Source organism: Rhinolophus sinicus, chromosome 16 (assembly GCF_057876585.1).
Source record: "Rhinolophus sinicus isolate RSI-liver-muscle chromosome 16, RSI-T2T, whole genome shotgun sequence".
Classification (NCBI taxonomy): domain Eukaryota; kingdom Metazoa; phylum Chordata; class Mammalia; order Chiroptera; family Rhinolophidae; genus Rhinolophus; species Rhinolophus sinicus.
In genome coordinates this window covers 78,150,931-78,178,503 of record NC_142516.1, presented here as the reverse complement: position 1 = coordinate 78,178,503, position 27,573 = coordinate 78,150,931, and the positions used below count along the sequence as shown (strand labels likewise).

General features: G+C 51.8%; 1 protein-coding gene and 1 long non-coding RNA gene across 8 annotated transcripts in view; both read left to right on the top strand.

The window, feature by feature from the left end:
* LOC141571098 (uncharacterized) overlaps nt 1-9,869 on the top strand; it is a 32,946-nt gene extending 23,077 nt beyond the window's left edge. For 3 of the 7 annotated variants that reach the window (XR_016019373.1, XR_016019371.1, XR_016019374.1), the window contains one exon: nt 496-9,869. This is a non-coding gene — a long non-coding RNA (uncharacterized LOC141571098). Of the gene's footprint in view, nt 1-439 lie in introns of all 7 variants that reach the window. The other 4 variants (XR_016019372.1, XR_016019370.1, XR_016019375.1 and 1 more) reach the window with 2 other exon arrangements.
* A 13,703-nt stretch (nt 9,870-23,572) lies between these two features.
* BARX1 (BARX homeobox 1) lies at nt 23,573-27,227 on the top strand. Its single transcript, XM_019711963.3, has 4 exons — nt 23,573-24,000; nt 25,733-26,024; nt 26,107-26,191; nt 26,536-27,227. The coding sequence occupies exons 1-4, from the start codon at nt 23,775-23,777 to the stop codon at nt 26,698-26,700; spliced, it is 768 nt and encodes a 255-aa protein (XP_019567522.2). The 5' UTR covers nt 23,573-23,774; the 3' UTR covers nt 26,701-27,227.
* The last annotated feature ends 346 nt before the right edge of the window (nt 27,228-27,573 follow it).

The window sequence follows — 27,573 nt, the reverse complement described above, 5'->3', positions numbered from 1 at the left end:
ATACATAGACTGTGTGACCACGGAGGGAGAGATTGGAGTCACACTGCTGCAAGCAAAGGAATGCCAAAGATTGCCAGACATCACCAGCACCTCAGAGAAAAGCCTAGGACAGATTCTCCCCTTGGATATTCAGAGGGAGCACAGCCCAGCTAACACCTTGGTTTCAGACTTCTGGCCTCCAGAACTCTACGAGAATAAATCTCTGTTGCTCTTAGCCACACAGCTTGTCGTACTTCGTTACGGTAGCCTCAGGACACTCATATGGTGGTTATATAGTTAATAAGTGGTAGAGTCAGGATAAAATCACAGACTAGCTTGGCTGTAAAATTTCTGAAATGCCACTTTCTTGTTTGGGTGATTTCAAGCTAATTATGTCACTTCTCTATGCTTCACTTTCCTCGTGTGTAAAATGGTATAACTAATAAAACCTGCTTTATAGAGTTGCCTTGAGGCTTCAACAACATCTGACGCTTGCTGATGTGGGTCACCCCACAGAGCTCTGGTGGGGACGAAGGAGTGTGAACCTCCTGGTGACTAGAAGAGTCTTGCTCTAACAAGAAGGAAGACAGAACAGCTGGCGCAGCTGGAGGCAATGACAAGTGAGAATTACGTCACAGAGATTCAGCTAACTGGGATGGAGTCTCAAGGTAAGAATACAAGCAAAATAAAACCCAGGCAGGTATCTGAGGATGCAGATAAGCCACAAGGACATGCCAACCTGAGTGAGAGAGCAAGTGATGGCCGGGCTCCCTTGGAGTGCCCTGTCCTGGACAAAGGCAGCCATCCCGGGTGACCCATGTACCTGCTCTGACCATTGCACACTTCAGAGAGGGCAGTGGTGGCCTCAGGCTTCGAGGCAAGAAGCCCACACAGCGAGGTGTCCAGGTCCTGCTCTGTTCCCTCCGCGGGGCTGCACAAGCTATCCAGAATGTCCTGTTGCTTAGAGAGGCAGTGGCCAACAGAGCGACCTCAGGGCACTGTGGCCAGAGGAAGGACATCAGTGGAATCGATTTATTGTCTAAGTGCCTCCCAGGGGCAGAATGGAGCCTGTGGGCTTGGCACACAGGGACAGACTTTGACTCGATACAAGAATAAGCTTTTGATTATCAAACCTAAGGGAAGGTAGCGAGCTCTTGAAACTGGAAGTGTGCAGGTGGTGCTACAAGGCTCTGTGTTGCTGCAGAGTGCATCCAGCAGGAGTTGTACAGACCTGAGTGTGCACCAAATCACTAGGGGATTGGTAAACCACAGATTGGTGCGTAGTGTCTAGTCTCAAGTCAACTTGAGATGTTGTAACAAAGTAGTAACAAAGTACCATAGACTGAGCAGCTTAAAAAACAGAAACTTACCTCTCACAGCTCTGGAGGCTGGAAGTCTGAGGTCAGAATGCCAGCATGGTTGGGTTGCAGACAGCCATCTTCTCACTGTGTCCTCACACAGTGGAGGGGTGAGGGAGCTCTGTTTTATAAAGGCGCTGATCCCATTCATGTGGTCTCCACACTCATGACCTAATCTCCTCCCAAATGCTCTACCTCCTAACATTATGGCATTGGAGTTAAGGCTTCAACATGTGAATTCTGGGGACACAAACACTCAGTCTATACCACATAGATGTAGGGTAGGACCCGAGAGTTTGCATTTCTAACAAGTTCTACACTTTGAGAACCCCTGATGTAGATAATCCTGAGATTTGATAAATCCTGCAGTAATTATCACCTAGTGACCCATATATCACTCGAGAAATTAATTTCTGAACCTGGATGCTTAATCTCTTTGCATTTTACATTTCTATGGAGACACCTGCAACTCTCAGCTCACTGAAAACGAATAGACCAGTCCGGGCCCCTTTCATCTTTTAATGGCATCGAGACAAACGTGAGAAGTTAGGAGCCACAGACAAGACACCATCACAGACCTGACTTAGCCCCAAGGCTTCCATGAGTTGGGAGGATGGCACCATCTTCTCCTGCCCTTGTTCTTGTCAGCATGTGTGTGCCTGGCAGGTTTTTGGTAACTTTCATGTTAAGAGAAGATCGTTTGCAGGTGTGACTGATCACAGGTGTGACAGTGACCTTCAAAGATTGCTTTACCTTCAAAGCAACTTTCTGGGTTAGGAGGAGGTATCTGACCACCATGATAAGCCTGTGGAGTAGTGCAGATTTTGAACATTTGGCATGTTGGCTGTTGACTGAATTCAGCAGACATTCTCTGACCTTTTCAAAGATATCAAATATGGAGCTTTGACTTAAGAAAAATGGGCAATTTCCCCTTTAGCAAACCACAGGGAAGACAGTGCTGAGTCCAGCTCTAGCTGTTCCCCTGTACTAGTTTCCTATTGCTGGTAACAAATTACCACAAGCTTAGTGACTTAAACAATGCACATTTATTATCGTATCGTTCTGAAGGTGTGAGATCAGTTTCATGGGGTTAACAATAAGGTGTTGGCAGAGCTGCTTCCTTCTGGCGGCTCTGGCAGAGAATCCATTTCCTTGCCTTTCCCAGCTTCTAGAGGAAAGACTCACTCCAACTTCTGCCTCTATTGTCACATCACATCTGATTTTTGACTCTCCTGCCTCCATGTTATAAGGACCCTTGGAATTACATTGGGTCCATTCAGATAATCCAGGAAAATCTCCCCATCTGACAAACCTCAACTCAACCACATCTGCAAAGCCCTTTTTTCCACATAAGGTAACATAGTCACAGGTTCTGGAGATTAGGACATGGGCATCTTTGGGGGTAATCATTCTGTATACCACGTCCTAGAAGAATGCTGGCCAAGCAACATTGCAGGACCACAGAGCAAGTGATCCCAAGCTAGGTGCTGAAGGCTAAGTAAGGAGCTGCATAAAGAGGGTGCTGAATGCACAAGGAACCCTGGAGGGCTCAGGGCAGACTGGCATCTGTTGCAGGACTGTGGTGTCAGGAGCTGTGTATGGGGTCTTACACCCTTTTCTCCTTAATCCTCCAAACAACCTCGTGAAATCCTCTTTTTGAGAGAGAAAAATGAGCTTCAAAGATGGTAAGTCACCTCCCAGAACTGAATCCAGGCCCATAGATTCCAAAACTTGTGTTATTCTTACAACACCACAGTGAGAAACCACACCGCGGTCAGAATTGGGGTGGCAAGTGGCATTGGGCTTGAGTGTGGGTTGTACATAGACAAGAATAAAGAGAGAAAGAAAAGGAAAGGAACAGTATTGTGGGCCACCCTTAGGCTAGGGCCACGCAGGGCACTGTCACATCCCTGTCTTCAGTGTTCATGAAATGTTGACTGGTGAGCACCATCATAGCCCATCATCTGGAGAGCCACTTGGGGACAATGAGAAGCAAGCAGTCCCAGCAGGTGAGGGACCCAGGTGTGGATTTATCTGGTTGGCTGACTCTGAGTGATGAGGAGTTTCTGTTCCATACCAAGAACTTGGGACTTCATCCAGGACCGTTACAGCTCTGCTGCTTGGCTGTGTGTCAGGGAATTCGAGTTGGAGAGAAGCTGGACTGAAGTAGGGAGAAAAGGCTGGAAGACACGGAGCTGGCTCCAGAAGTCGTTCTGCATTCATGCCTGATGGTGGGACTGGACGGAGAGTCTGGTGCTAGATGGACCAGGAGAGGTAGGAACAGGCATCAGGGGGTCTCCAGGCTCTCACTGTAATGGCCTGAGAGGGCACTTGGAGAGACAGGTTGGTTTTATTTTAAGGGCGATATCCATTCATAGTTTACTTTTTTTTTTCAAGAGCATAAAGTAAAAGATAAAAAGCAAAAGTCGTCCCCTACCTTCTGTTCCTCTCCAATTCCACAGGTAAACTCCCCAGGTGTGGCCCCTACTAATATAGTTTCAACTGTGTAATTTCAGAAAACTATCTCTGAAAAACAAGAATTTGGGGAGAAGACAAGACGTTTACCCTGGAACCTTGAGTGTAAGGTGCTGTCAGACATCCAGGGGGAAGATGCTGGAGGCAATGGAGAAAGGGGATCTAGAATTAAATAGAAGGATCTGGACTGAAGATTTTTATGATCCTTAGAAAATTCAATCTCTGGAGCCTCGATATGCCAGCAACAGCCATTATAACGATTTTCCCTAAATCTGTGTATCACAACCATTTTTTCTAAGCACACATACCATAGGTCACCACACACTTTTCAATAAGGTATTTGCACACATCACGGTGGTAAATCTTTTCTGCTCGAAACTGTTTTATTTCAAGGATCCTCTGCCTGGCTTCATTAAGGGTTATATCCATCCTGTCTCTTTGGGGAGAGTTCTGTCATGTTTATGATCTCAGTGTTCAGGAAACAGAGTGAGCCTTGACTACAGGGAAGTTTTCAGTTGAGTAAATTTCATCATTGGGCACAATCTCTGCCCCCCAGGCTCAAAACTTATTACTAGGAAGAATTAAGGGTGAGTTTCACTTTCTATAATGGTCAACCAGCTTGTTTCAAGCTAATCCTCACACCAAGAATAACCAGAAAAGCTGAACAAAATCTAAATACACGTCTTTCTGTTGAAAGCACTGCAAAGAGACAGGAAGCCCAGAGAGTAAAGCCCAACATTTGGTACATTTCCTCCTCAAGACTTTTACCGGTTACCTATACTGCTCCTGCAGAGGCTGAGAAGCTCAGCAAGACTGTTGGTGATTTCATGGGCCTGGGGACAATTGTCATTCAAAGTTGGCCAAGGAAGAGATGTCTGTTTAACACCCCAACTGTCAGTCTCTTGTTTGAATAAGGTGGTTTGTCCCTTACTAACTGCTTGCCAAAAGCAAAAGTAAATCTTGTCTATATGAGAAGGAGCCCAAAGTCTCAAATTATCTCCATAATTTTTAAACCACAATGTCTGGCACTCAACCAAACATAGGCAGGCATACAAAAAGACAATAATTGACTAACATTTAAGGAAAAAAGTCCAAAGACAGATCTACAGAAGGCCCAGATACTGGGATTATAAAGATGGACTTCAAAGTAATTATGTTTAATGTTTCATGTCTTCACTATTTCCAATGAAAAAATGGAGAATTTTTTTCAGAGAACTGGAAACTATTAGAAACAATCAAACGGAAATTCTAGAATTGAAAACTATAATAACTGAAATTAAAAACTCAGTGGATGACTTCTGCCTCTGTCCATGAAGGATTACATGCTATAGGCATTGTCCTCAGGCCCTAAAAAAAAAATAAAAAAAAATAGAAAACTGGACAAGACATCTGAGACAACAGTTTCCAGGCTTTGAACAGGTAGCACAGGACTGAGAAGCTAAAAGGAAAGTGAGTCCAATTATTGCTCCAACTTACCACCCAGAGTTGACTTCTGAGGAGCAGTGCAGGACAGGACAGGGAGACCCTATAGGACTCAGAAGTCTGGCTGAATTGAGACAGACATTTGGTTCTGGAATGTCAAGAAGATTAGGAATTTCAGAACAGAATACAGAAGAGGGTAGTGTTGCAGAGAGAGTTCCAGAAATCTGCAGAGAGATCCCATTGAACCCTTGTCAGAATACTTGTGCCTATTTGGGAGGAAACTCTCTAAAGAACAATTCCTAGATTTGGATAAGGCCGGAAGTAGTTTGTGTTCCCACAATCCTTATAATGCCTGAGGCACTGGGTTGCATGTTCACAAAGGCCATGCCAAATAGTAGGGCTAAAATTTCCCCAGAATAAGATCTGCTCTGAAATTCCTATAATAAATCTTAAAATCAAACCTCAAACTGCAAGTAACTTAACCGCAACCAGAACAAAATATAACACTCTTTAAAATAAAATAACAATATCTAGCACTGAACAGCACTATAAAACTTATGAGTCAGACATTTAAGTTTGCAACCTCATCCTAGAAAAAGTGCTATATACCTCATTGCTGAATATCACTATGGTCACCTTCCAAGTATGCCCCTTGGGAAGTTATGCGCCGATGCCAGTACCTAGTCCACCCTTCAAAGCAGTCTTGGAACTCTTTTTCTGGAATGGCCATCAGAGCTGCCGTCATATTACCCTTCAGGTCCTGAATGTCATCAAAATGTCTTCCTTTCAATATTTCCCTTATCTTCTGGTAAAGACAGAATTCATCAGGGACCAGATCAGGTGAGTAGGGAGCGTGTTCCAATACAGTGATTTGTTTACTGGCTAAAAACTCCCTCACAGACAGTGCTGTGTGAGCTGTTGTATTGTCGTGATGCAAGAGCCATGAATTGTTGATGAAAAGTTCAGGTCGTCTAAGTTTTTCATGCAGTCTTTTCAGCATTTCCAAATAGTAAACTTGGTTAACTGTTTGTCCAGTTGGTACAAATTCTTAATGATATCAAAAAAGGTTAGCAACATCGTTGCAACAAATTCATGAACTTAATTGTCAGAACTCATACACTATCTAGCATTTGATCACAAATTACTAGGCATACAGAGAAACAAGAAAATATGACCCACAACAAGGAGAAAAGTCAATCGATAGAAATGGACTGAGAAATGAAAGCAATAATTGAGTAGATAGACAAAAGTATTAAAACAACTATTAAAAATCTTATAACTCTGCTCAAGGCTATAAAGAATGTGACCATAATGAGGAAAGAAATGGAAGATATAAAAAATACCCAAGTGGAAGTGCAGAGATGAAAAATATGATACTGAAATGAAAAATACATTGAATGGTGGGGAAGGGGAGGAGGAACAGGAGGGAAGCAGGTACACTTATAAAAGGTTGACATAAGTTATTTTGGGGGTGATGGAATTGCTCTGTATCTTGACTGTGTTAAAATCAAGGTCTTGGTTGTGAGGTACTGAAGTTCTGCATGATGCTATTATTGAAGGAAACTGAATAAAGGGTACAAGGATCTCTCTGCATTATTTCTTTCAACTTCATGTGAACCTACAATTATCTCACAATAAAAAGTCAAATTAAAAACAAAAAAAATACACTGAATGGTATTAAAAGCAGATTAAATTCTGCAGAAGAAAAGATTAGTAAGCTTGCAACTATAGCAATGGAAACTATCCAAAATAAAGCACACAGAGCAAAAAAAGACTGAAAAACGACCAGAACTTTAGTGACCTGTGGGATAAGATTAAGTGGTCTAACAGACTTGTAACTGGAGTCCCATAAGGAGAGGAAAGGAAGAAAAATATTTGAAGAAATAAAACTTGAAATTTTCCAAATTTGAGGAAAATTGCAAACCCAAATATCCAACCAACCCCAAATAGAAGAAACAAAGAAAACCATACCAAAGCACATCATAATCAAATTGCTGGATACCAAAGATAAAGAGAAATTCTTATAAAGTGGCTAGAGAAGAAAAGGTACAATATAAGAACATAGGTAAGAATGACAGTAGATTTCTATTCAGAAACCATGCAAGCTGGAAGACAATAAAACAACAAAAGAAATGTCAACCCAGAATTTTATACTCAGTGAAAATACACCTGGGAAGTTCCAGGTATTCTGACAGCCCTAGGAAGCCCCCAGCAGAGGGTTGCTTGGCTCCTTTTCGCTGGGGTATCTCTTCATCCAGGGACTGCTGTTCTCCCCAAAAGATCTTACCCTGGGTCTATCTCCATCCTCCTTTATTCAGTCTGTTCCCATGTTTCCTAACCACTGTCTCCCTCCTGTGTCTGATCCTTCACCCCATGTTTTAGCAGTAGTTTTGAAGGTATGACGTATTTCTAATGGTTCCAGTATTGACACTTGTTTTAACAAATGAACCTCAAGAGTTCTATGGATTAACCCACTAGTGGTTTCTGTTTCATTCTGTTGAACACGCTTGTTTAACATGGATGTTCCTGGTCTGTATGGTATTTCTCCCAGCAGTGACTCAGGCATCTAGTCTCCTTCCATCTCACAGCTCCTCCATCCTCGGGGGCCTTGGGGGCCTCTGTGTCTCAGTGGTGGGAGGGTGTTATGGGCTGAATGGTCCTATGTGACATATGATTTTTCTGCCCAGCATTTAGTCTATTTTGATAACTGTTCCATGTGCACTTGAACACAATATGTATAATGCTGCTGTTGGGCAACTATTCTATAAATATCAGTTTAGTCAAGTTGTTCATGTATTCAGTATCCTTACTGATTATTTTTTTGGTGAATTTGTTCTGTCAATAACTCTCAGAGATAAATGTTTAAATCTCCAACTACTGTGTTTCCCTGAAAATAAGACCTAGCTGGACCATCAGCTCTAATGAGTCTTTTGTAACAAAAATTAATATAAGACCCAATCTTATTTTACTATAACGTAAGACTGGGTCTATAATATAATGTAATATAATATAATATAATATACACCGGGTCTTATATTAATTTTTGCTCCAAAAGACTCATTAGAGCTGGTTGTCTGGCTAGGTCTTATTTTCAGGGAAACAGGGGATGAGGATTTGTCTATTTCTCTGTTTATTCTATCAGTTTTGCTTCATTTATTTTGAAGCTCTGCTATTAGATGCATACCAATTTAAAATTAATATTTTTGAAGAATCAATACTCTTATAATTATGAATTGTCATTCATTATCTCTGTTAATATCACCTGTGATGAAATCTACTTTGATATCAATATAGCCACTCTAGATTTTGTTTGATTAAGTTTGTATTGTATCTTTTTCCATTTTTAAACTTTGAGCCTACCTGTGTTGTTTTTTTTTTTAATTGAGCTATAATTGACATATAACATTATATTAGTTTCAGGTGTACAACATAGTGATTCAATATTTAAGTATATTGCAAAATGATCACCACAATTAGTCTAGTCAATATCCATCCTCATACATAGTTACAAATTTTGTTTCTTGTGGGTAGAACTTTTAAGGTCTATTCTCTTAGCAACTTTCAAATGTATAACACAGTATTATCAACTAGAGTCACCACACTGTGCATTACATCTCCAGGACTTATTTATTTTATAACTGGAAGTTTGTATCTTTTGTTCCCCTTCACCCATTTTACCCACCCCCCACCCACCACCTCTGGCAACACTAATCTGTTCTCTATATCTATGAGTTTGAGTTTTTTGTTTGTTTTGCTTTTATAGATTCCACATATAAGTGAAATCATATGGTATTTGCCCTTTTCTGTCTGAACTATTTCACTTAGTGTAATACCCACAGGCCAACCAGTGCCGGCACCACAAGAAGGTGGAAGAGAAGGGAAGGGTCCTCCGGGAGTCTTCAGAGGGAGCGCAGCCCTGCCCACACCTTGGTTTTGGACTTTCAGCCTCCAGAACTGAGATAATAGACCTCTGTTGTTCTAAACCACCCCACCTGTGGTGCTTTGCTATGGCACCCCAGGAAACTCACAGGACAGAGATGGCCCTGTTCTAGAATCCTCCTTTTCAGTGTTTTTAAATATCAGAAATTGCCCTCATCTCCCTGGAAAATATAAAGTTCTCAGCTGGAGTGGATGTGAAGGTTGTGAATTTTGTCCTCAAGGATCTTGAGGACCTGGTGGCAGAGATAAAAAAATAAACACCCCTTTCCCTAGGAGTTGTATCCCACCAGAGGAACTGGCTGGAAAAGATGGGCGGGAGCTTAGTTGTTCCTGGAGAATCTGAAAGGGCAGGCGGCCCGTGCAGTCATCACCATGCAAACCCTGTGCTCAGCATAAACCTGTTGCCTGGTAGGCCCCCTATGAGTACCTGTTGGGGCAACGAGAGCCTGAGCTCAGCCAGGGCCATGGAGTACTTCCACAGCCCCCTCTTCCTCTTCTTGGAAGCTTTCACGTGCCAACTTGGCAGTCCCAGAGCCACTGGGTCCATCACATACTCTGGGAAGGCACCACACCCAAGGGCTCCCTCCCAATGTCCACCACTCATTCCCCAAGGAGAAGCTGAAGCTCAAGGTGGGGAGGGAAAGAAGGATGGGGGGAGGGGTTCACCCTCAGTCACTGGTCCAGCCCAGGCATTTCCTCTCTCCAGGCCATCCTGAGAAGGTGCCTGGCTTCACCTCAAGATCTCAAATTCAAGACTGCACAAGACAGACCTGGGAGTTGGCGGTGAGGAGGCATGTGACAGGAGGCAGCCAGGGACTCCAGACAGCAACGGACAGCATCCACAGACCTGGCTTCGCTGGCCAATCTGCCTCTGACCTGCTTCATGGCTCTGGGCCCGGAAGCCACTTCTATAAGAAGAGTACCTGCTGAAAGGAGATGCGTGGTGGGAGGAAGCAATGTCAGCATCTACCTAGAATTACCGGTAGCATCTTTGCATCCAGTCCTCCAAGGCTTCTCTGAAACACATATCTGAAGGCCAGCATCTCCTCTCTGACCTCTCAAGGCTTCACTCTCCATCTCTTATTCTGGGTATTGGTACATAAGAATTTCATCTCTGCTGTCCCCACCCAGGGCTGGCCCCCCTCAGATCCTCCAGCATAGGGTTCGAATCTTGACTGTGCCTTTACTAGCTGCCCTGGGCAATTTCTGTAATGTTTCCAAGTCTCAGTTTCCTCGTCAGAAAAATAGGGGCAGTACTACCTAATGCCATAGGGCTTCTGTGTTAGTAGCAGATACTCATGCAAACAATGACCACCAGCTAGGATTTTCTGAGCACTGAGAAGCATCTTGTCATTCCAGTTTTGTGAGCACTTACCTGTTCTTGGCCTTGTGCTAAGCACCTTGAATGTATTATCTCATTTTATCCTCACAGTAATCCCTGATCATGGGAGTGCTACTGTTCCCACTGCGCAGATAAGACAGCTGGGCCTCAGAGAGATTCTGCTAATTGCCTCCCACACCAGTGAGGGCTGGAGCCAGAACTGTTGGGAGCTATATCTGGGAAATGGCATGAGGTTAGTGCAGAATGTTGGACTCGGAGGGCACTTGGAGACCCCTCTCACTTTTGTGCTCCCACCTTATGAATGGGGATGGGCCTGGAGGCAGGACCTGGGCTATGAGCTGTGAGTATCCAAAGTGATGCTCTTTGGCACTTCTGGGTATGTGGTGGGATGTTCTGGCTCCTGCTGAGTTGTCAGGGGAAGTGACCAATGCCACCTCCAGCTGGACCACCTAATAACCAATTCTAAATTCCCCAGAATCCCCTCTTCTCCTCTACCCCATGGCCAGGTGGCTCCATACAGGGCTGCTCTGTGGGCTGTCTAGTGACAGACTTGCAGTGGGAGTGGGGACAAACCTCGGCCTTGCTGGCCTCCACGCCTAGCTATGAGCTGATGCCAAGTTTGCCCTGTGTGGGGGAAGCAGAACTGTTCTTCAGCACCTGCTGCCTCTTTACCTCATCCCCCTTTCAGGAAGGTGTTCTAACAGGAAACTCAGGTCCCAGGGGTGAAGTAACTGTATTGACATAACTGAGCCCCTCAGCAGTGACTCAAGGTGCAGCCCGCTAAACCATGTGGCATTTGCAAAAGAGTTTGGCCCTCGAGAATGAAGGGCCCTGAGTAAACAGGAAGCCAGGTTAAGGGGAGCAGCCTAGAGAGGTCCTAGCCCTGTCACCTTATCTGTCGTCAGGAAAAGGAACAAATGGACTTGCTGTGACAACTGGGGATGGGGGCTGCGAGGAGGGGATGGGCCCAACACTGGTGAGGGGATGAGTGGTCCGTAGGGGCTGGAACAGAGGTGGCATTAGAGGCCCTGCTCACCCCACGATTTCACCAGCTGGAGTTCCACAGGAACTGACACCACCCCATGATGAAGGCCTTCGGAAGGACTTCCGCCACGACTTCCGCTGTGCTGGATTGTTATCTAGAGCAAAGCTGGGAAGGCACAGGCCTGGAAAGCGGCTGGGGCTATCATCTCTGAGCCTCCGCGATGGGTCTTCTGGCTCCCAGAACTGTAAACTTCCAAAAAACGACCACAGCCTTCTTGCTGCAGTCTCCCTCCTGCACTGCCCTCACCCGGCCAACACACTTCACACCTCATTCCTGCCCAGGTCAGCTCCCAGCAAGGGCAGCCAGCCTCAGAAGGCCCCGGCCTCCTGCACGCACCCCGGTGCTACAGGCTGGCCATTGGCCATCTGGCAGCAGCCTGGCAGACAGGCTCATTTCTCTGCCTGTCGGGAAGCGTGTGAACCTTGAGTTGGGCCCTGATGCCAGACATTCTCCTGGGCACAGGCTTGGGAGCTGCTGTCTCACCCTGTCACAGGGCACCTGCCAAGGGGTTATGTTCACCTAGGTTTGGGAGGTTATGTTCACCTAGATTTGGGTGACCCTCTGCCAGAGGCTGGCCCATGTTTCCTGTCCCCGAGGGCTCAAGCACAGGTGACATCAAGATAGCTGCATGGCCACGGCAGTCGGAGCCTTTCCCGTGCTTCATTCATTCACTTCATTCGTTCACACTCACTGACTGGGTGAAGCCCCTGCCAGATACTGCTGCACCAGTCACTTCATCCCACCAGGAGCTAAGGGTCCTGTCGGGGGATGAGAGAAGTGAGTGGCAGAGGAAAGTTGGGCTGCAGGTCTCAGTACTGGAGCAGCCCTCAGAAACAGGTCCACTGGCAGTATCTGGGAGGGTGAGATGAGACCTGCTGGGAGGCGTCTGCCAGCTCGTGGCTTAGAGGACGCACTGTGCAGGTTCCCAAACTCCAGGCATCAATTCTATTTAACAAACACACATGACAAGTAAGTGCTTGGTGCCAGTGTTGGCTGGGGGCTTTGTGAATATCCTCCCAGTGTTATCCTCCTTTCTCAGTGGAAGAAACCGAGGCATAGTGAAGGCCTGTGCCCCAGGTCGCTGCGTGAGAGAGGCCTGTCTATGCTGCCCTACTTGCCCCTTCCATGGTCTTGCTGTTTCCTTATGAACCACCTGGGCTTCTGTTGATCTGTCTTCTATTTTCTTTTAAATGACAATGTTGTTCTTACTAAATAAATGTATTTAAAATTTATCTGGATCCTAAATAATAATAATGAAAACCTAGCATCCCTACTAAAAGTGGGAAGTAGTTAACTATGAAGATGAATCCAGTTACAACACAACACTGTCACTGTCCTGCATCCGTGGGCCCTAAAGCCTGCTCAGGGCGTGGGCTGAGGCCACCTCGTCCCCTGAGAGGAGAGTGGCTGGCCTGTGAGCACCACCGAGAAGCCAGCCCAGCAGCAAATTGACATAGGACTTAACATAATGAGAAAGATGAAAAAATAACAGTAACGGAGGAACTTCTCCATTATGTGATGCGATGTTATTAGTGCTGTGTTCACTGCAGCTATTCAGTCTGTGCAATTCACCCTGGTGGAGATTAGCCAAGGTCTACCACTCACCCACATGCGACCCTGCTTTCCCCTAACTGAGGGGGCATGAGAAGAAGACAACAAGGCCTAGGGGAGGGCCAGCAGTGTATCAAAGCCATGCTGACCAGGGCCCAGGCCCTGTTGGCAGGAAGGTCCTGTCTCACAGGCCATGCTGGGCACCTGCCAGGAGCCTGGGTCTGGGTGCTGCAGGGAGAGGCTGGGACCCACGACTGAAGTATGTCACCAAGAGAGATGGGAGGCCTCCTTTGGGCAATGCATTTTCCATAAGGGTAGGGTTGGGTGGGGTGGGGGCTGAGACCTGGCAGCAGAGCAAACTCTAGATGTGGGGTTTGGTGGCTGGAGGGGCAGAGCAAGCTGGCCCCAGCACACCAGACCCAGACTCCCAGATTCTGAGAATGGGGTTGAATTCCATGTGCTATTTTGTCCTGCCTCCCAGAGCCCAGAAGAGTTAACCAGGGGTGGGAGAAAGCAAAGCTAGACATCCCTCCTCCCCCCGCGTCTGCAGCCTCAGAGAGGGTTAGAGGCAGCTGCTCCTCTCTGGGTGGAGTCTTCTTTGGATTAACTCTGAATCACAGTGAAATGACATTTGCAGGACACCAGGACATGGGACATCTGGAATGATCACCCTTGGTTCTCCACCCCAGGCAAAGAAGCACCACGTAGGTATAGCCCACATTGTGGCCAGCTTCCTGCTAAAGGGGTCTCCTTGGGTGTCAGCAGACACACGAAGGAACGTGGTAATCCTTCGGCAGGTGGGCTCACTGCTGCAGGGTTGACTCCCTGCTTTGTTCCTGGTTCATGGTAAGGGGCAAAATTCCCCAAAGTGGTGTCCTGTCCTCTTGTACTCTCTCTGCTGAGGCAGAAGTCAGGTTTCACCCATCATAGCCCCCTTATCGAATTAGTTTCTGTTGCTGCAAAACAAATCACCACAAATGTAGTAGCTTAAAACAGCATCAACTTGCTGTCTCAGGGTATCTGTGGGTCAGGAGTCCAGGCAGGGCTTAGCTGGGTGCTCTGCTTGGGGTCTCATAGAGTGACAGTCGGGCTCTGGCTGGGCCGAGGTCACATCTGGAGATCCAGAGGAGGAAGGGCATACTTGGAAGCTCACAGGGCTGTTGGCAGAGTCCATTTCCTGGCTCTCACTCAGCTCCTCGAGGCTACCACGGGGTCTTGGCCCCACGACCCTCTGTTGGGCCCCTCACAACATGGCAGCTTTCCTCGAAGCCTGTGGAGAACTGCTCTGACCTCAGGGAGGGCTCAGTCTCTCTGAAAAGGGTCATCTAGTCAAGTCAAGTCCAAGATAGACTTGTTAGATCAATTGAACACTAACCCTTTAGGGACCTTAATTATATTAGCAAAATCTTTTTTTTCTTTTTTTTTTTTTTTGCCATATAAGGTAACATAATCAGGGCAGTGATAACCTATCACACTATAGTTCTATCTGCATTGCAGGGGAAGGGTTGTACAGGGCATGTACACCAGGGGAAGATCTTAGAATTGGGCCTGCCAGTTCTCTCACTCAAAGCTGAAAGATGAATTTTGTTCTAATCTGTAATAGAAACATAAAACAGTTTCTGTTTCTGTTTCTCATTTGTTTGTCTTGTTCTTTTGTCGCTTTTGGTTTATAGACACAGACAATAGTTTAGTGGTTACCAGAGGGTAAAGGGGGTGGGGGGTGGGAGAAGAGGGTAAGGGGGATCAAATATATGGTGATGGAAGGAGAACTGACTCTGGGTGGTGAACACATAATGGTTCTGAATTAAGGTAGACTTTTAACATAAAGTGTGCAGATAAGATATATTTTCCTCCCTTGCTTTGACAGGTAGATTATCATGTCCTAGAACTTAATAACAGTCTCCTCTACCCCATGTGTTTATATGAGAACAGAAGGAAACAAATAATTGGCAGGACTGCAGGACACAGTTGTGTGGGCTGTGCACTGCACAACCAGGAAGTGCCATTCATAGCACATTTGATGACACCCCTGGGAGTTACATGGTTACAACAGAGGTCTCCAGATCTTCCCCAGGGTCTCTGATAGCTGTCTCTAGGCACCAAGAGGGCCTACAGTTGTAACTCCCTGGCTGAGAGTAAGCTGCTGTGGGTACCATTGAATGCAAAACCATTTGGGAACAACCTTGTTTCTGGGACAAACCTTTTAGTCTTGAAGTGGTTGGTTATCCAGACCTCCCAGAAGGATTATGACCTCCCCCACTCTGAGCTCAGCACACCTGAGGGCTTCCTAGCTCTGGCAAATGGTGCTCCTCTGACTTCTGGTGCCTGCCTGCCACACTGGACACCTACTCAGCAACCTCCTCCCCAGCCTTCCCTGGCTCCTCCTCGGGTTCCCAGAGCAGCCTCTCGCTCCCAAAGCCACCACCCATGAGGTTTTGCCATCCTTTGTCCTCACCACCCATCTGCTCTCCTAGACAGCTGGGATGGGCCTGGGTTGGGGCCGGAAGGGGGCCAATCCATGGAAGGCACTGAGTACCCTGAGTGCCCTGTCCTTGGAGTGGGGATGCTCTGCCTGCTGTGTGTGTTCTGGTAGGAACAGGGCCTGCCTCACAGGACCCTCCCTGCTCAACAATCAGTGAGGTGTGTCTGCACCTATGGTTGCTCCAGCCACTCTTCTCTACCTGGCCCAGGTGCAGGGAGCAGGAGCAGCAGCGTGGGAGAGGTGAGAGATGGGGCTCAGGTTTGGACATGATGAACGTGGCAGACCTGTGAACAATGGCGGGAGCTAGCCGTCTGAACCTCAATAGCAATCAGGGCTGGAGAGAAGATGGAGGACGACCCTAAAAGGCCACTGTGGTGCTATGGAAGGAGCACCGACTCTGCTACTAGGGCAAATGAGGTTGCCTCTCTTTCCTTGCTTGTAAATTAAGGGTAAAATGACCTCTTCCTAGACCAGAGATGAAATGAGATCATATTATAAGGGGGAGGTGCAATGCATGCACAGAGTACATGCTCCTCAAGCAGCTCCTGGGGCTATTCCAGGTAGAGGAGTGCACATGGAGCCCATAACTAAACTGAGACTCTTCTTCTCAGCATCGGGGACCAGGAAAGTCCCCATGGACCTTAGGGAAAAGTTTGGGAGCGTGGAGCTATTATGTCTCTGCAGGCGAGCTGTGACTGGCATTGAAAGTATCCAAACATTTAACAATCCACACGCGCTGCTAGGTCACTGTTGGAACATCACCTTCCAGAAGCCTCTGCTCCGCGTGTTTGTGTCTGCCATCCGTCTACCTGCCCATCCCACAGCTTTCCTGTTAGTTGTGAGCACATCTGTCTGTCTTCTCCACTTCTAAATTGCACTCCACGAGGACAGATAAAGTTCCCCATTTTCTTTGTATTCTCGCATCCAGCAGGAACCTGGTATGTAAAGGAAAGAGAAAGTTCTCGGTAGGTTTTCGTTTTAAAGAGGAAGTGACGGTCCTAGTGAGCCAATCTGGCCAGCAGAGGGCGCAAGAGCCTTTGAGGATAACGATGGGAGGGCCACATCCAATGAGCAAGATTTCCTGGAAACCCTTTCAGCGAGTAACACATTTATAATAGCTATTTTTCTGTCATATTCTTTCCCTTTGCCTGTTCCTTGCAAGGTTTTTCACTTGGCAGCTGAAAAGCCCTGCAGAGGCTCAGGGCTTGGGAAATTCCCAGAAAGTCAAGGCCATGGCTCTCTGGTCCATCCATATTTCACCAGCTGGAGAGGATTTAGATGGAATTGAGAGGAGATGGGAAGGACTGGCCCGGGAAGGAGGACTCACATCTGTAGCGGCCTTCGCCCTCCCGGAGCTCCTGACCAGGTCACTGGACTCTTAGTAGCCCTCAGAGTCTGTTAGGGGTGTCATTGAAGGGAGTGACACCTGTTACTAGGAGTGTTCAAAGAGCTGGAAAGTGGGGGTAAGCAATCTCTACTCCAAAGATTACTATGGGATTAAATGAAATGATGACTATAAGGCATCCAGCCATTGTCTAGGTATATTAGTACCAGGAAGATTGTAAATTCAATGTTGAGAATTCAGACATGGAAGTAGGAAATGTACCCGATAACTCATGTTTCTATGGCCCCAATACTGTGAAAACAATGGGTGCTCTTGTGGAAAAATTTAATTTTAAAAAAAATTAAGAAAAATTTTAGATAAGGGAACACTTCTGATATGGAAGTGCATATATTTATGCAAACAAAAGAAGTAAATCTAGACTAGGAATTGGCAAACTATGGCCCACTGCCTGTTTTTGTATGGCTGTAAACCGAGAACGGTTTTTATATTTTTAAATGGTTGAAATAAAAATGAGAACAGTATTTCACGACATGTGAAAATTACATGAAATTCAAGTTGTAGTGTGCATAAATGAAGTGTAATGGGATCACAGCCACACTCATTTACATATTACCTATGGTTGCTTTCACACTAACAGCAGAGTGGAGTTGCTGCAACAGACCTGCATGGCCCAAGGAGCCTGAAATATTTACTTATTTGACCCTTTACAGAAAATGTTTTATAACCCCTGGTCTAGGCTGTTAAAATTGGCAAGAAGAAGGATTTGTCCAGTTCCTTCCCTGTTGTCTTTTCATTTGGGGAGACAGAACTTGGTCAGGGAATGGGCTTGCTCAAAGCCAGTAACAGGAAAGAACCTGAAACCAGGGGTCCTGGGCTCATTGTGTCCTCCCTGTGTGCTCTGCATGGCATTTGGGCATTTATGAGCAGGGCCTCTGAGCCTGTTCTGGCACCAAGAAGCAAGTATAAGAGCATGCAGGAAGCACAGGTGGGGGGAGGGAGGCAGGTAAGCCCAGTAACTCTGGATGGGGCACCAGGCTCCTGTCCCATTCCTCTTGCTAAGACCAGCAGGAAAGAGGAGGGCTGGCATGGAGCCCAGGGATCAGAGGCTGGCCTTGGCCTAGCTTCAGAGGGGTGGGGTGGCTGTGACCTCTGTTTCCTGTAGCCCCCCTCTCCATCCTCGGGTGGAGAAGGGACTTCTGTGTCAAGGAGGAGAGATGCCAGTGTGAGTCCCTGCTTGAATGTGGCAATGTGATCTGGCTTCCCACCTGTTTCCGGAAGACATCCCGGAGAAGGTGTTGTGGTCCCCCTTCACCTGTCTGTGGGACAGGGCCAGGGTGACTTGCTTGACTGGGGCCTGCCTCCTCCTCCCCCAGGCTGCCCTGCTGGCTGAGAGGAGACCCTGGCCCACATACATGGTTCACAGAACCCTCCAAGGGCTTTGCATCAGGCACCTGGGGGGTGGGGGTAAGTGCGAGGCCTGTCCCCTTATTATTAGAGGATAAACTGTGGCTTGGCTTGGCGGTATTTCTGACTGAAAGAAACTGGGAAAGGGGGAGGCAGCAGGGCGGGCGAGGCAGCAGGGAAGGCGAGAGCAAGAGAGCAACAGGAGTAGCAGGCAGAAGAGGGCGAGTTAACAATACAAGAAGAAATAAAGAGAGTAAATGGAGGGAGGGAGGGAAGAGGGAAGGGAGGGCAAATAAGGAAGGAAAAGAAAAAAGAGTGAAAGGAAAAGCTCTAGCCTTTTTCACCCGTGTCTCGTGGGTCCAGCTAAAGAGACCCGGCTTCCGTTAGGAGCCTCTCCTTTTCTATGCGTCGTGGAGGCTTCTCGCGGAGGCAGCTTCGCAGTTTCAGAAGGGCAGAGACCTGAGGCGAGCGGGAGCCCTGGCACCTGCCGGGATGGGGTGACCAGCACGGCCCTTGCTTTCCTCAGAGGGCCAGAGCCCTACGAGCCGGGCGGCAATCAGACCCAGGATCTTTGGCTGGGCGCCCTCGTCACAGGTACACAGCGCCCACCGCTGTGCACGTTCTGGAAGGGTCTGCGCGCGCCGTGGGGAGGAGCCCACACCCGGTCTCTTTGGCACCCACCAGCCTAGGTACCGGCGGCCACCACTACCCTGGAGGTGTTTCTTCCAGGACTTGGATCCAAGGTTGCTGCGGGAGCCTCCCGGCGGGCGGAGGGATGGGCTTGAGATGGAGGCGGGACACGCCCAGGGAGAGGCCCAGGGTCTGCGCTGTGTTCAGCGTGATCGCCCTGGGTCCCCCGGGCAGTTATTACTTACCTACGGGTCTATCTTTTAAAACGCACATTTCTAAATAAAATCACGCATTAAAAAAAAGTTACAAAACAAAAACACGCCACCAATTCCAAACGAACAAATTTGTAAATTACTTGAAGAGGGAGAATTTGAACGGGAGAGGGACGAGTGTGTAAGATGTTGTCCCAAAACACGATTCGAGCCCCGAGCTCACAGGGGTTTGAAATGATTCAAAACGAAAAGTCCTCGAAACTCTCATTCAGGAAGGCGTCGCAGAAACCCGCTTTTCTAATGGGAAGGTGACTGCGGGTCCCCGGGACCCGTGACCTACGAGCTGAGGACGGGATAGTTTTATAACCCTGAGAATTCCTGTTTCGAAGGCAGGACAGATGTCTTCAGACTCAGATCCGAACACTAGGAGCAGGAGCAGGGAACGGGCTGCGGGCCGGAGAGAAAGCTCCGGGCTGGGTCCAGGCGAACTTCACCCCTCGCTGCCCACAGAGACCGACCCACACGCCGGCCTGGAGCCGCTGTCACCACTGCTGGCTTGCTCTGACCCGGGGCAATCAGAACCGAAGGCTGACGTAAAGAAGGAAGAGGATATGCTTCGTTGCAGGTGCTGACGCCGCCGCGGGGCTCGGGGGTCGCGTGGCTGACGGGGAGCCAGGCCGACTGGGCCCATCCGGGGTCGGCTTCCTGGTCCTTCATCTGGGGTACGGTGTGGGACTCCCCGCGGGTATCTTCTGGGCGGTTGCAGCCGGAGGTGTGCCCGTAGATCTAGAAGAAACAGCCTCTCCATTCCTGCCTTGTCTGCGTTTTGCTGGGTAAGACAGAAACCGGCAGGAACTGGGATAAGAAACCGGCCAGGGTCGGGCGGTGGATGGAGGGAGCCAGGACCCTGCAGGCAACGCAGAAGAACCCAGACCCGGGCCCCCATTTTGCCCCGGCCAGCCCCCTTCCTCACTCAGCTTCCCTATTCCCCTCATCCCTTCCAGAGCCCACCCGGAGGGGTCTGGGGAGGAGGAGGGCGGAGCTGGTAGAGAGGTGGGTCTGGAACCTGCGGGCAGGGGCTAAGGGGTTCGGTTAGAGAGGGAGGTACCCTCTCCCGCCCCCCTTCACCGCCTTCTAGCTGTGGACGCAAGGGGCTGAGAAGCGTTGGGGAGGGGGAGCACCCGGCGTCCGGGAGGCGCCGGACCCCCTGTGCCCGAAACCCCCTGTCGAAGGCCGCGTGAGAGGTGCGGCTGGCTTCGGGCGCTGAGGTCACCTTTTCCACTGCGCTCGCCGCGAGCGGACGGTTTCCGGAATTTTCGCAGCGGCGGCGGGAGGCCCGGCGGGTCCCAGGCGTCAGGCGGGGTGGCTGCGCCCCTGGGGTGGAGGCTGCGGGGCTGGGACCACGCAGGGGCCGGGAGGCTGCTCCGCCCAGAGGCTTCCCTTCTCTAGGCCTCAGTTCCTGGCGGGGAGGAGGGACCCCACTCTCTGGGAACACTTGGCCGGCGCCAACGAGGCAATTCCCAGGGAAAAGGAGGCTTTTTGTGCGCACTTTTTCGCCTGAAAGGGGTTTATCTGCCGTTCTGCTCTGGGATGGAGTCGCGGGGAAACCAATTCGGAGGGGGTGGGGATCAGAGGCCTCCCCGCCGGGGAGGGTGACTTGGAGGTGACAGGGCGGGGGCCGGACTTTCTCGGCCCTTGGGGCCTGCCCAGGCTCGCCGGGCATTCCTCAAAGAGCCCCGGGGTCTCATTCCCGGTGGCTGCCAGCGCTCAGGACTCCGCCCTACCACTAGAAAAAAAGCCCTGGCCGCGTTCAAGGAGCTGGGGGTGTGAGCGCTCTGCAGCCTCAGCACCTGTGAAATGGATGGGGGCAAGACTGCACTAGTCTTCTGACACCCCCCCCCCCCCAAATCTAGAGGTAAAGCCTTGATCTTGAAAATGACCTCCTACCCCCAAACCTGACCCAGGAGCTACCAAGCAAAGTAGGTCTGGTGAAGGCTGATCAATGTGATCCTCAAGTCTTCTGATCGGGGACCCGAACTCCCTCTGGAGGACCCGAGACCCTCAGGGCTGCAATTCCATTGGGCGGAGATGGTTCAAAGCCTGCGACTTCAGTCAGGGGCCCAAACAGGAGGTGAAGGGATGGTGTGGGGTAGCTGGGCCTGACCTTCCAGTGAAGCTACCCCCACGCTATGCCCTCGGGAAGAAGGAGAGGAGGAGGATGGCAGGTGGGCCCTACTGGGGTGAAGGGGAGGTGAGAGAAAATGGGCCCCATACCATATACACAGGGAGCAAGAGAAAATCAAACCCTTTCACTGTGGTCTTTGGGCCAATGCTTTCCCTGTGCCGGGCCTTAGTCTCCGCATCTGAGAAAGGTGGTTGGACTAGGTGACACCTCAGCACCCATCTAGGGATTGGCTCTCTGCACCTATAGGTGGAGAAGGGTCCCAGCTGAGCTGCCCAGGGCTCCAGGAGACACTAGCTTTTCTGTTTGCCTGGTGACTGCTGGGCCAACTGAAGCGGCAGAGCCTTACCCACTGTCTCTCTGCCTTTCACTGGGAGGGAGGCCCGCCCTATGTGGAATACCATCAATCTTTGTGTGTCCCACAGTATCTCCTTGTAAAGCACCCTGTGACTCACAGGACCACCCATGTATGGACCACCTGGTGGCCACCTTTCTGTCCTGATGGTGGCTGTGTAATGCAGCAACTGGAGGGAGAGGTAACTGGGCTCTTAGGGTCCTGGTCTTGCCAGAGCCTGGTAAGACATTCTCTTTGTCTTTATGGACAAAGAGTCTTGGCCATCTCCTAGTTCACACAAAGTCTGGGGTAGGTGCCACAGCCTGGGGCTAGCTAGCATCAAGGCCTCACCGCCAGCAGCTGGAACTAAAGTAACTTCATTACCTTGAAGAGGGGCAGAGTTATGGGTATGGCAGGTCCTATTTCCCAGAAGTGACAGATGAGATCCCTGGCCGAGCTCAGATAGAAAGAAGTATTGGCCCAGTACCCAAGCGGGGACTCTTGAGAGGTAGTAGGCACCCACTCCCAGCCTCCCAGAGACACCCATTCCCATTCCTTGCCCTGATGAACTATGTACCCCTCTCCAACAGATCCTATGGGGCCTTTGGGTGTAGGACCCACCTCATTCAGTTCTCACAGCCTGCCTGGAGCCAAGTGTCAGCATCTTCTTGGGACAGGTAAGGACGCTGAGGCCCAGAAAGGGGTGGGGGCAGTGGCCTGATCTGGAGTGGCAGGGCCAGAGACAGAAGCTCAGCAGAGAGTAGAGATTTGGGATTGTTCCCCCCCACAGCTTGGCCTTATATTTCCGCAGTGGTGAGGGTCAGGAGTAAGAGAAGGCGGGGCCTTCCTCAATCGCGTTGGGGACTTTAAGGCTCAGAAATGAGCCACCTCACTCCAGAATTTGTCCCCAGACTCCCTTGTCATCCTGTGACGCCCCCCCCTCACCCAGCTCCGCCCAGTACGGTTTCTCTGATGCTCCCAAAACTGGGAAAATGCAGGGCATTTTCCCTCTTATCGATCCCTTTCTCTACCTAGGGAGACACAACCCACCCCACAGTGCCCAGAGTTGCCAAGGAGGATGTGTCTACAAACCACTTGGCAATATAAGCAAATCTCAGCTGAGAAAAATTTCCTCTCAGGTCAGCTCTGGAGAAATGAGTAAATGCCTGGTAAATTGAGGCAGAGTGCACAGGTGCAGCCTCTGCTCTTCGAGTTGCACCCCTGCCCACTGCTGCACCCCTGCCCACTGCTGCACCCCTGCCGGTTGGGCGGTTTTGCGCCCTGGCAGGGAGGCTGCACACGACCACTCCTTTCCCAGACCAACGCGTGGCCTTTGCCTCTCCCCGTCGCGATCTCTCCCGGACTCCCTAACCCCTGCCCAGGCCGCTCGCCTTCCGAGCTGTCCCCTCTTTTTCTTTACTGCCCCCTCTCTCTGCCCTGCCTGCCTCTGTGCCCTCCGGCACGTCGCGGCCCCGCTGGCTCCCGCGCCTCTGTTGGTCTCTCTCTGTTCACGGCTCGGCGTCCCTGGCACCCACACATGTCTGTCTCGAATCTTGTGTGGCCCTCGCTGTCTCACTCTGGCCCATCTCACCTCTCTGGATCCCTCTGCTCCCATCTCTGGGGGTCTCCACTCCCGAACTCTCCTGCTCTCTCCTTCCTGGGAGTGCGCTCCGCTGGGTCTCCCTCGGTCTGGGTCGGCCGGCCTCTCTCGCGGCCCCCTCCCTTCTGCCTCCCTCCCTTCTCTGGCCCTCCCTCGGGCTCAGCTTGGGGGGGTGAGGGGCGGCTGGCCGCGCGGCGCGGGGCGGGGCGGGGCGGCCGGGCGGGGCGGCGGGGCGGGGCGGTGACGCGGGCCGGCCGGGCTAGAGGCGCAGCGGCGCGGGGCGGGGGCGCAGTCCCGGGTCCGACCGGCCGAGCCCCGCGCGCCCCGCCCGCGCCCTGTGCCTCCGCCCGGCCGGCCGGCAGGGGAGGGGGCATGAGCCCGCGCCCACGCGCCGCCGGGAGCTGCCGGCCGGCCTAGAGACCCGCGCGGGCCCCGCGCCCGAGCCGCCGCCGCCGCTGAGCCGCGGGCGCCGCGATGCAGCGGCCGGGGGAGCCGGGCGCCGTGCGCTTCGTGCCGCCCGAGGGCTGCGCCGACCACCGGCCGCACCGCTACCGCAGCTTCATGATCGAGGAGATCCTTACTGAGCCACCGGGACCCAAGGGCGCCGCGCCCGCTGCCGCCGCTGCCGCCGCTGCGGGCGAGCTGCTCAAGTTCGGCGTGCAGGCGCTGCTGGCCGCAAGGCCCTTCCACAGCCACCTGGGTACGTGCGGGGCCGGGGTTGGGGACGCGGGCAGCTGGGCAGGAGGAGGCGAGCCGCGCAGCCGCGTGGACGCAGCGATGGGCGCGCGGGCGCCGGACCGCTCTCTCCGCGGCCGGGCAGGGAAGCGGAGGGGCAGGCACCGGGCCGCGCGGGAACCAGGCCTCGTGCCCACGGGCCGGGCTGGCCTGGGGGGCGTTTGCTTTCTCCTTCTCTGCTGCCCTGTGGCCTCCAGTCCGGGAGGATCCCAGCCCAGGGACCGAGCCCGCATCCCCATCGCGGGCGCAAGACCAGACTGCTAACCTCAGACTGCGGGTAAAAGCGACCTCAGGCCGTGGGGCCTTCACCGCAGAGGACTGGCCGGGAGTGGCCGGGACTGCCGTAGGCGAGGAAGCCGGATCTTGGGGAAGAGGCCGGCATCTCCAAGTGCTGTGCGGGGTTGCAGGTGGGGGGCTGACGCGGGCCCAAGGAGGCCCGGAGCCTCCCGGAGCCCGTGGTCTTAGACGGGCGACCAACGCGGCTTCTGCTGCAGCACCTACCTCCCTTGGCCTTGCCTGGGGACAAGAGGCCTGTCTGTGAGCCGCTGCCCGACTGGCCCTTCCGCTTCCAGGTCTGCTGCGCCTCCAAGAAGTTTCAGCTGACCGCTGGGGCCTTTTCTGCCCATGCAGATTCTGTTCCTTCCTTGGAGGGTCCTGCCTTGCCCTGCTGGTGCCCTCTCCATCACACTCCTTCTGGCCGTTCCCCAGCTCTATCCACCGGTAGATCGGCTTCCCATGGCCTCTCTCAGTGGGTTCGCCCTGCCTTCCCTCTCTTACCTTTTCCCAAGGGTTCTTTTCCTCTCTGGCTCCCTCCCAAACCTCGGCCCGCCCTTGCTGATCCACGGGGTAGCACCCTCTGGCAGTGAGATGGCTGTGGAGAAGGGAGACCTCCACCTTGTAGCGCAGCACCGCCACCCAGCTTCCTGGGCCCCATTGGCCCTTCAGCCCATGCTTTATAACCTTTCTTGAAGCAGCTGGGACAGTTCTTTCCTTTCAAGTTCAGCTTTGATGCAGCCTCTCAGCTGCCTTTTGCCTCTAGCTGCACTGTGGTTGATAATTCGTTTGAAGCGGGCAAAAGAAATTATTTTAAGATTAATGAAAATGGAGACATCTTCATGGGGTAGAGTCTAAACAAAGAAAACAGGAGCAAAAATTTCGGAATTCGTTGGGTGCTTTCGAATTTCTGGGAAAGCCTCTACCCCACCCTCGCTGCCCATTCTCTGTCAGCCTCCTGGCTGTTGTGTCCGCATAGAGGAGCAGAGGTGCTCACTCCATCCGTATGCTTTTCCTGAACGCAACAATACCGATTTGGTTGGTTAAATGCTTATCTTCCTATCTTACTGCCCTTTCTTCTTGGTTTTCCTTTTCCAGGAAACACACTCTGGGCATCTCAGAACTGTGAACTTGTTCACTGAGAATCCTGAAATCACAGAGGCGGCTTAGCCTGGGGAACACCAGGATAGAGCCCGGGGTTGGGGAGGTCCCCACTCCCAGACTCCGGGGCACTGGCATTGGAGAGGATCACGCCAGGCGCGTGGCGTAAATCTCGCTCTTCCACGGGCCAGGCAGGGGTGTTTTGTGTTGGGTGGCACTGGCCAGGCGTCTGGTCCTCCGGCGGTGGCGGATAGTGTGCGGGTCTCCAGGAGGAGGAGCAGGGCCGGAACTCACCCAGCGCCCCACACTCTCTCTCCTCGTAGCGGTGTTGAAGGCCGAGCAGGCGGCGGTGTTTAAGTTCCCGCTAGCGCCGCTTGGCTGTTCCGGGCTGGGCTCGGCGCTGCTGGCCGCGGGGCCTGGGCTGCCGGGCGCTGCAGGCGCGCCGCACCTGCCGCTGGAGCTGCAGCTCCGCGGGAAGCTGGAGGCGCCGGGCACCGGGGAGCCGGGCACCAAGGCCAAGAAGGGACGTCGAAGCCGCACGGTGTTCACCGAGCTGCAGCTGATGGGCCTAGAGAAACGCTTCGAGAAGCAGAAGTACCTCTCCACGCCGGATAGGTAGCGCGGAGCCAGGCTGAGCCCAGCGGGTGGTTGGGGGGAGGCTGCTCGCCCTGCTGAGGGTGCACCCCGCTCTTTCCAGAATAGATCTCGCTGAGTCCCTGGGCCTGAGCCAGTTGCAGGTGAAGACATGGTACCAGAATCGGCGGATGAAGTGGAAGAAAATAGTGAGTGTGCGGTGACTACTGTGCCCTCTGTTGCCACTAGGCCCCTGGGCTCTTCAAGAGCTGCTCTCCCTCCCACGGTGCCCTCGTGCATCGTGCCCATAGGGACTCTCTCTGTTCTTCAAGGTGCCCTCACCCAGCCCACATTCGTTTGTGCCCCTCTGCACCCTCCAGCTTCCTGGAAGCCTTGAACCCCTGGCCCAGACTCTGGTCGCTTTTACCCAGCCACTCTCAAATGGCCGCCATTCCCCCGCGGCTTCTGATGGCCTGTGGGCCCGTTAGGCCCTCCACGGCAAAGGGCGCGGGGTCCCCGGTACCCGCTCACCAGTGCCGGCGTCCCTGCGCAGGTGCTGCAGGGAGGTGGCCTGGAGTCCCCCACCAAGCCCAAGGGGAGGCCCAAGAAGAACTCCATCCCCACTAGCGAGCAGCTCACGGAGCAGGAACGCGCCAAGGAGGCGGAGAAGCCGGCAGAGGGGCCCAGCGAGGCCAGCGACAGGGGCCACGAGGACTGAGCGTGGCAGAGGGTGCGGTCCCGGGTTCCCTGCGCCACCGCGGCCCCATCAGCGCTGGAGAAGCCACGATCCGGCCATTCCGCGTCCACAATGTCTGCTTTCTAAACGTTAATTACCTTGAATGCGAACAGTTAGGGGCCAAACAAAGAAGGACCTTGAAGCCAAACCCAGGCCCCAGTGCACTCCCGGCCCTACCCTGGAGACTCGCCCTGGCGGCAGAAGGTCGCCTTTGCCCGGAGCTCTGCGCACCGGACGCTCCACTTGCATTCACGCCTCACTCCTTTACCGCACCCCACCCGTCTCGGGCGGCCCTCGGGCCGGGTCGCTGAGGGCACACACCCGCTTCCGCGCTTCGGGGACCCCGTGGCCGGGCAGGCCACCGCGGCCGGAGACCGTGTCCGGGTAACCCGGTGGCTTTGCCCTGAGGCTGGGTCCCCGACGTCGCTGGGGCCCCTACCCCTCTCTTGCGAAGACGGTTTTTTTTTTTTTTTTTTTTCAATAAAATATTTTATGACACAGCAGGGCTTAATGCGGGGTTTCTGAATCCACGGGGTGGGGCGGTGGGGTAAGGGACCCTCGCAATGGCTCCTGAAACATCCTTACAGTGAGTTACGAGGAAGCGAGCCCTGACTTGCACCACCGGTCCCAAGCTGAGTATGGCGGTAGCTGGGGCTGCAGGACCATCGAAATCGTTTCCATTCTGGGCGGGAATGGCTAGTTTGAACTGCCCAGCCCAGGGCGCCTGGGGGGTAGCATCCAGGCTACACAGAGGTCTCCCAAAGAAGCGGCAGCTCCAGGCTACCGCGGGTTCACGCGGGAAGTGGCCGGGGACTGACAGCCGCCTCCGTTTGTTGATTTGGTCTCCTGGAACTT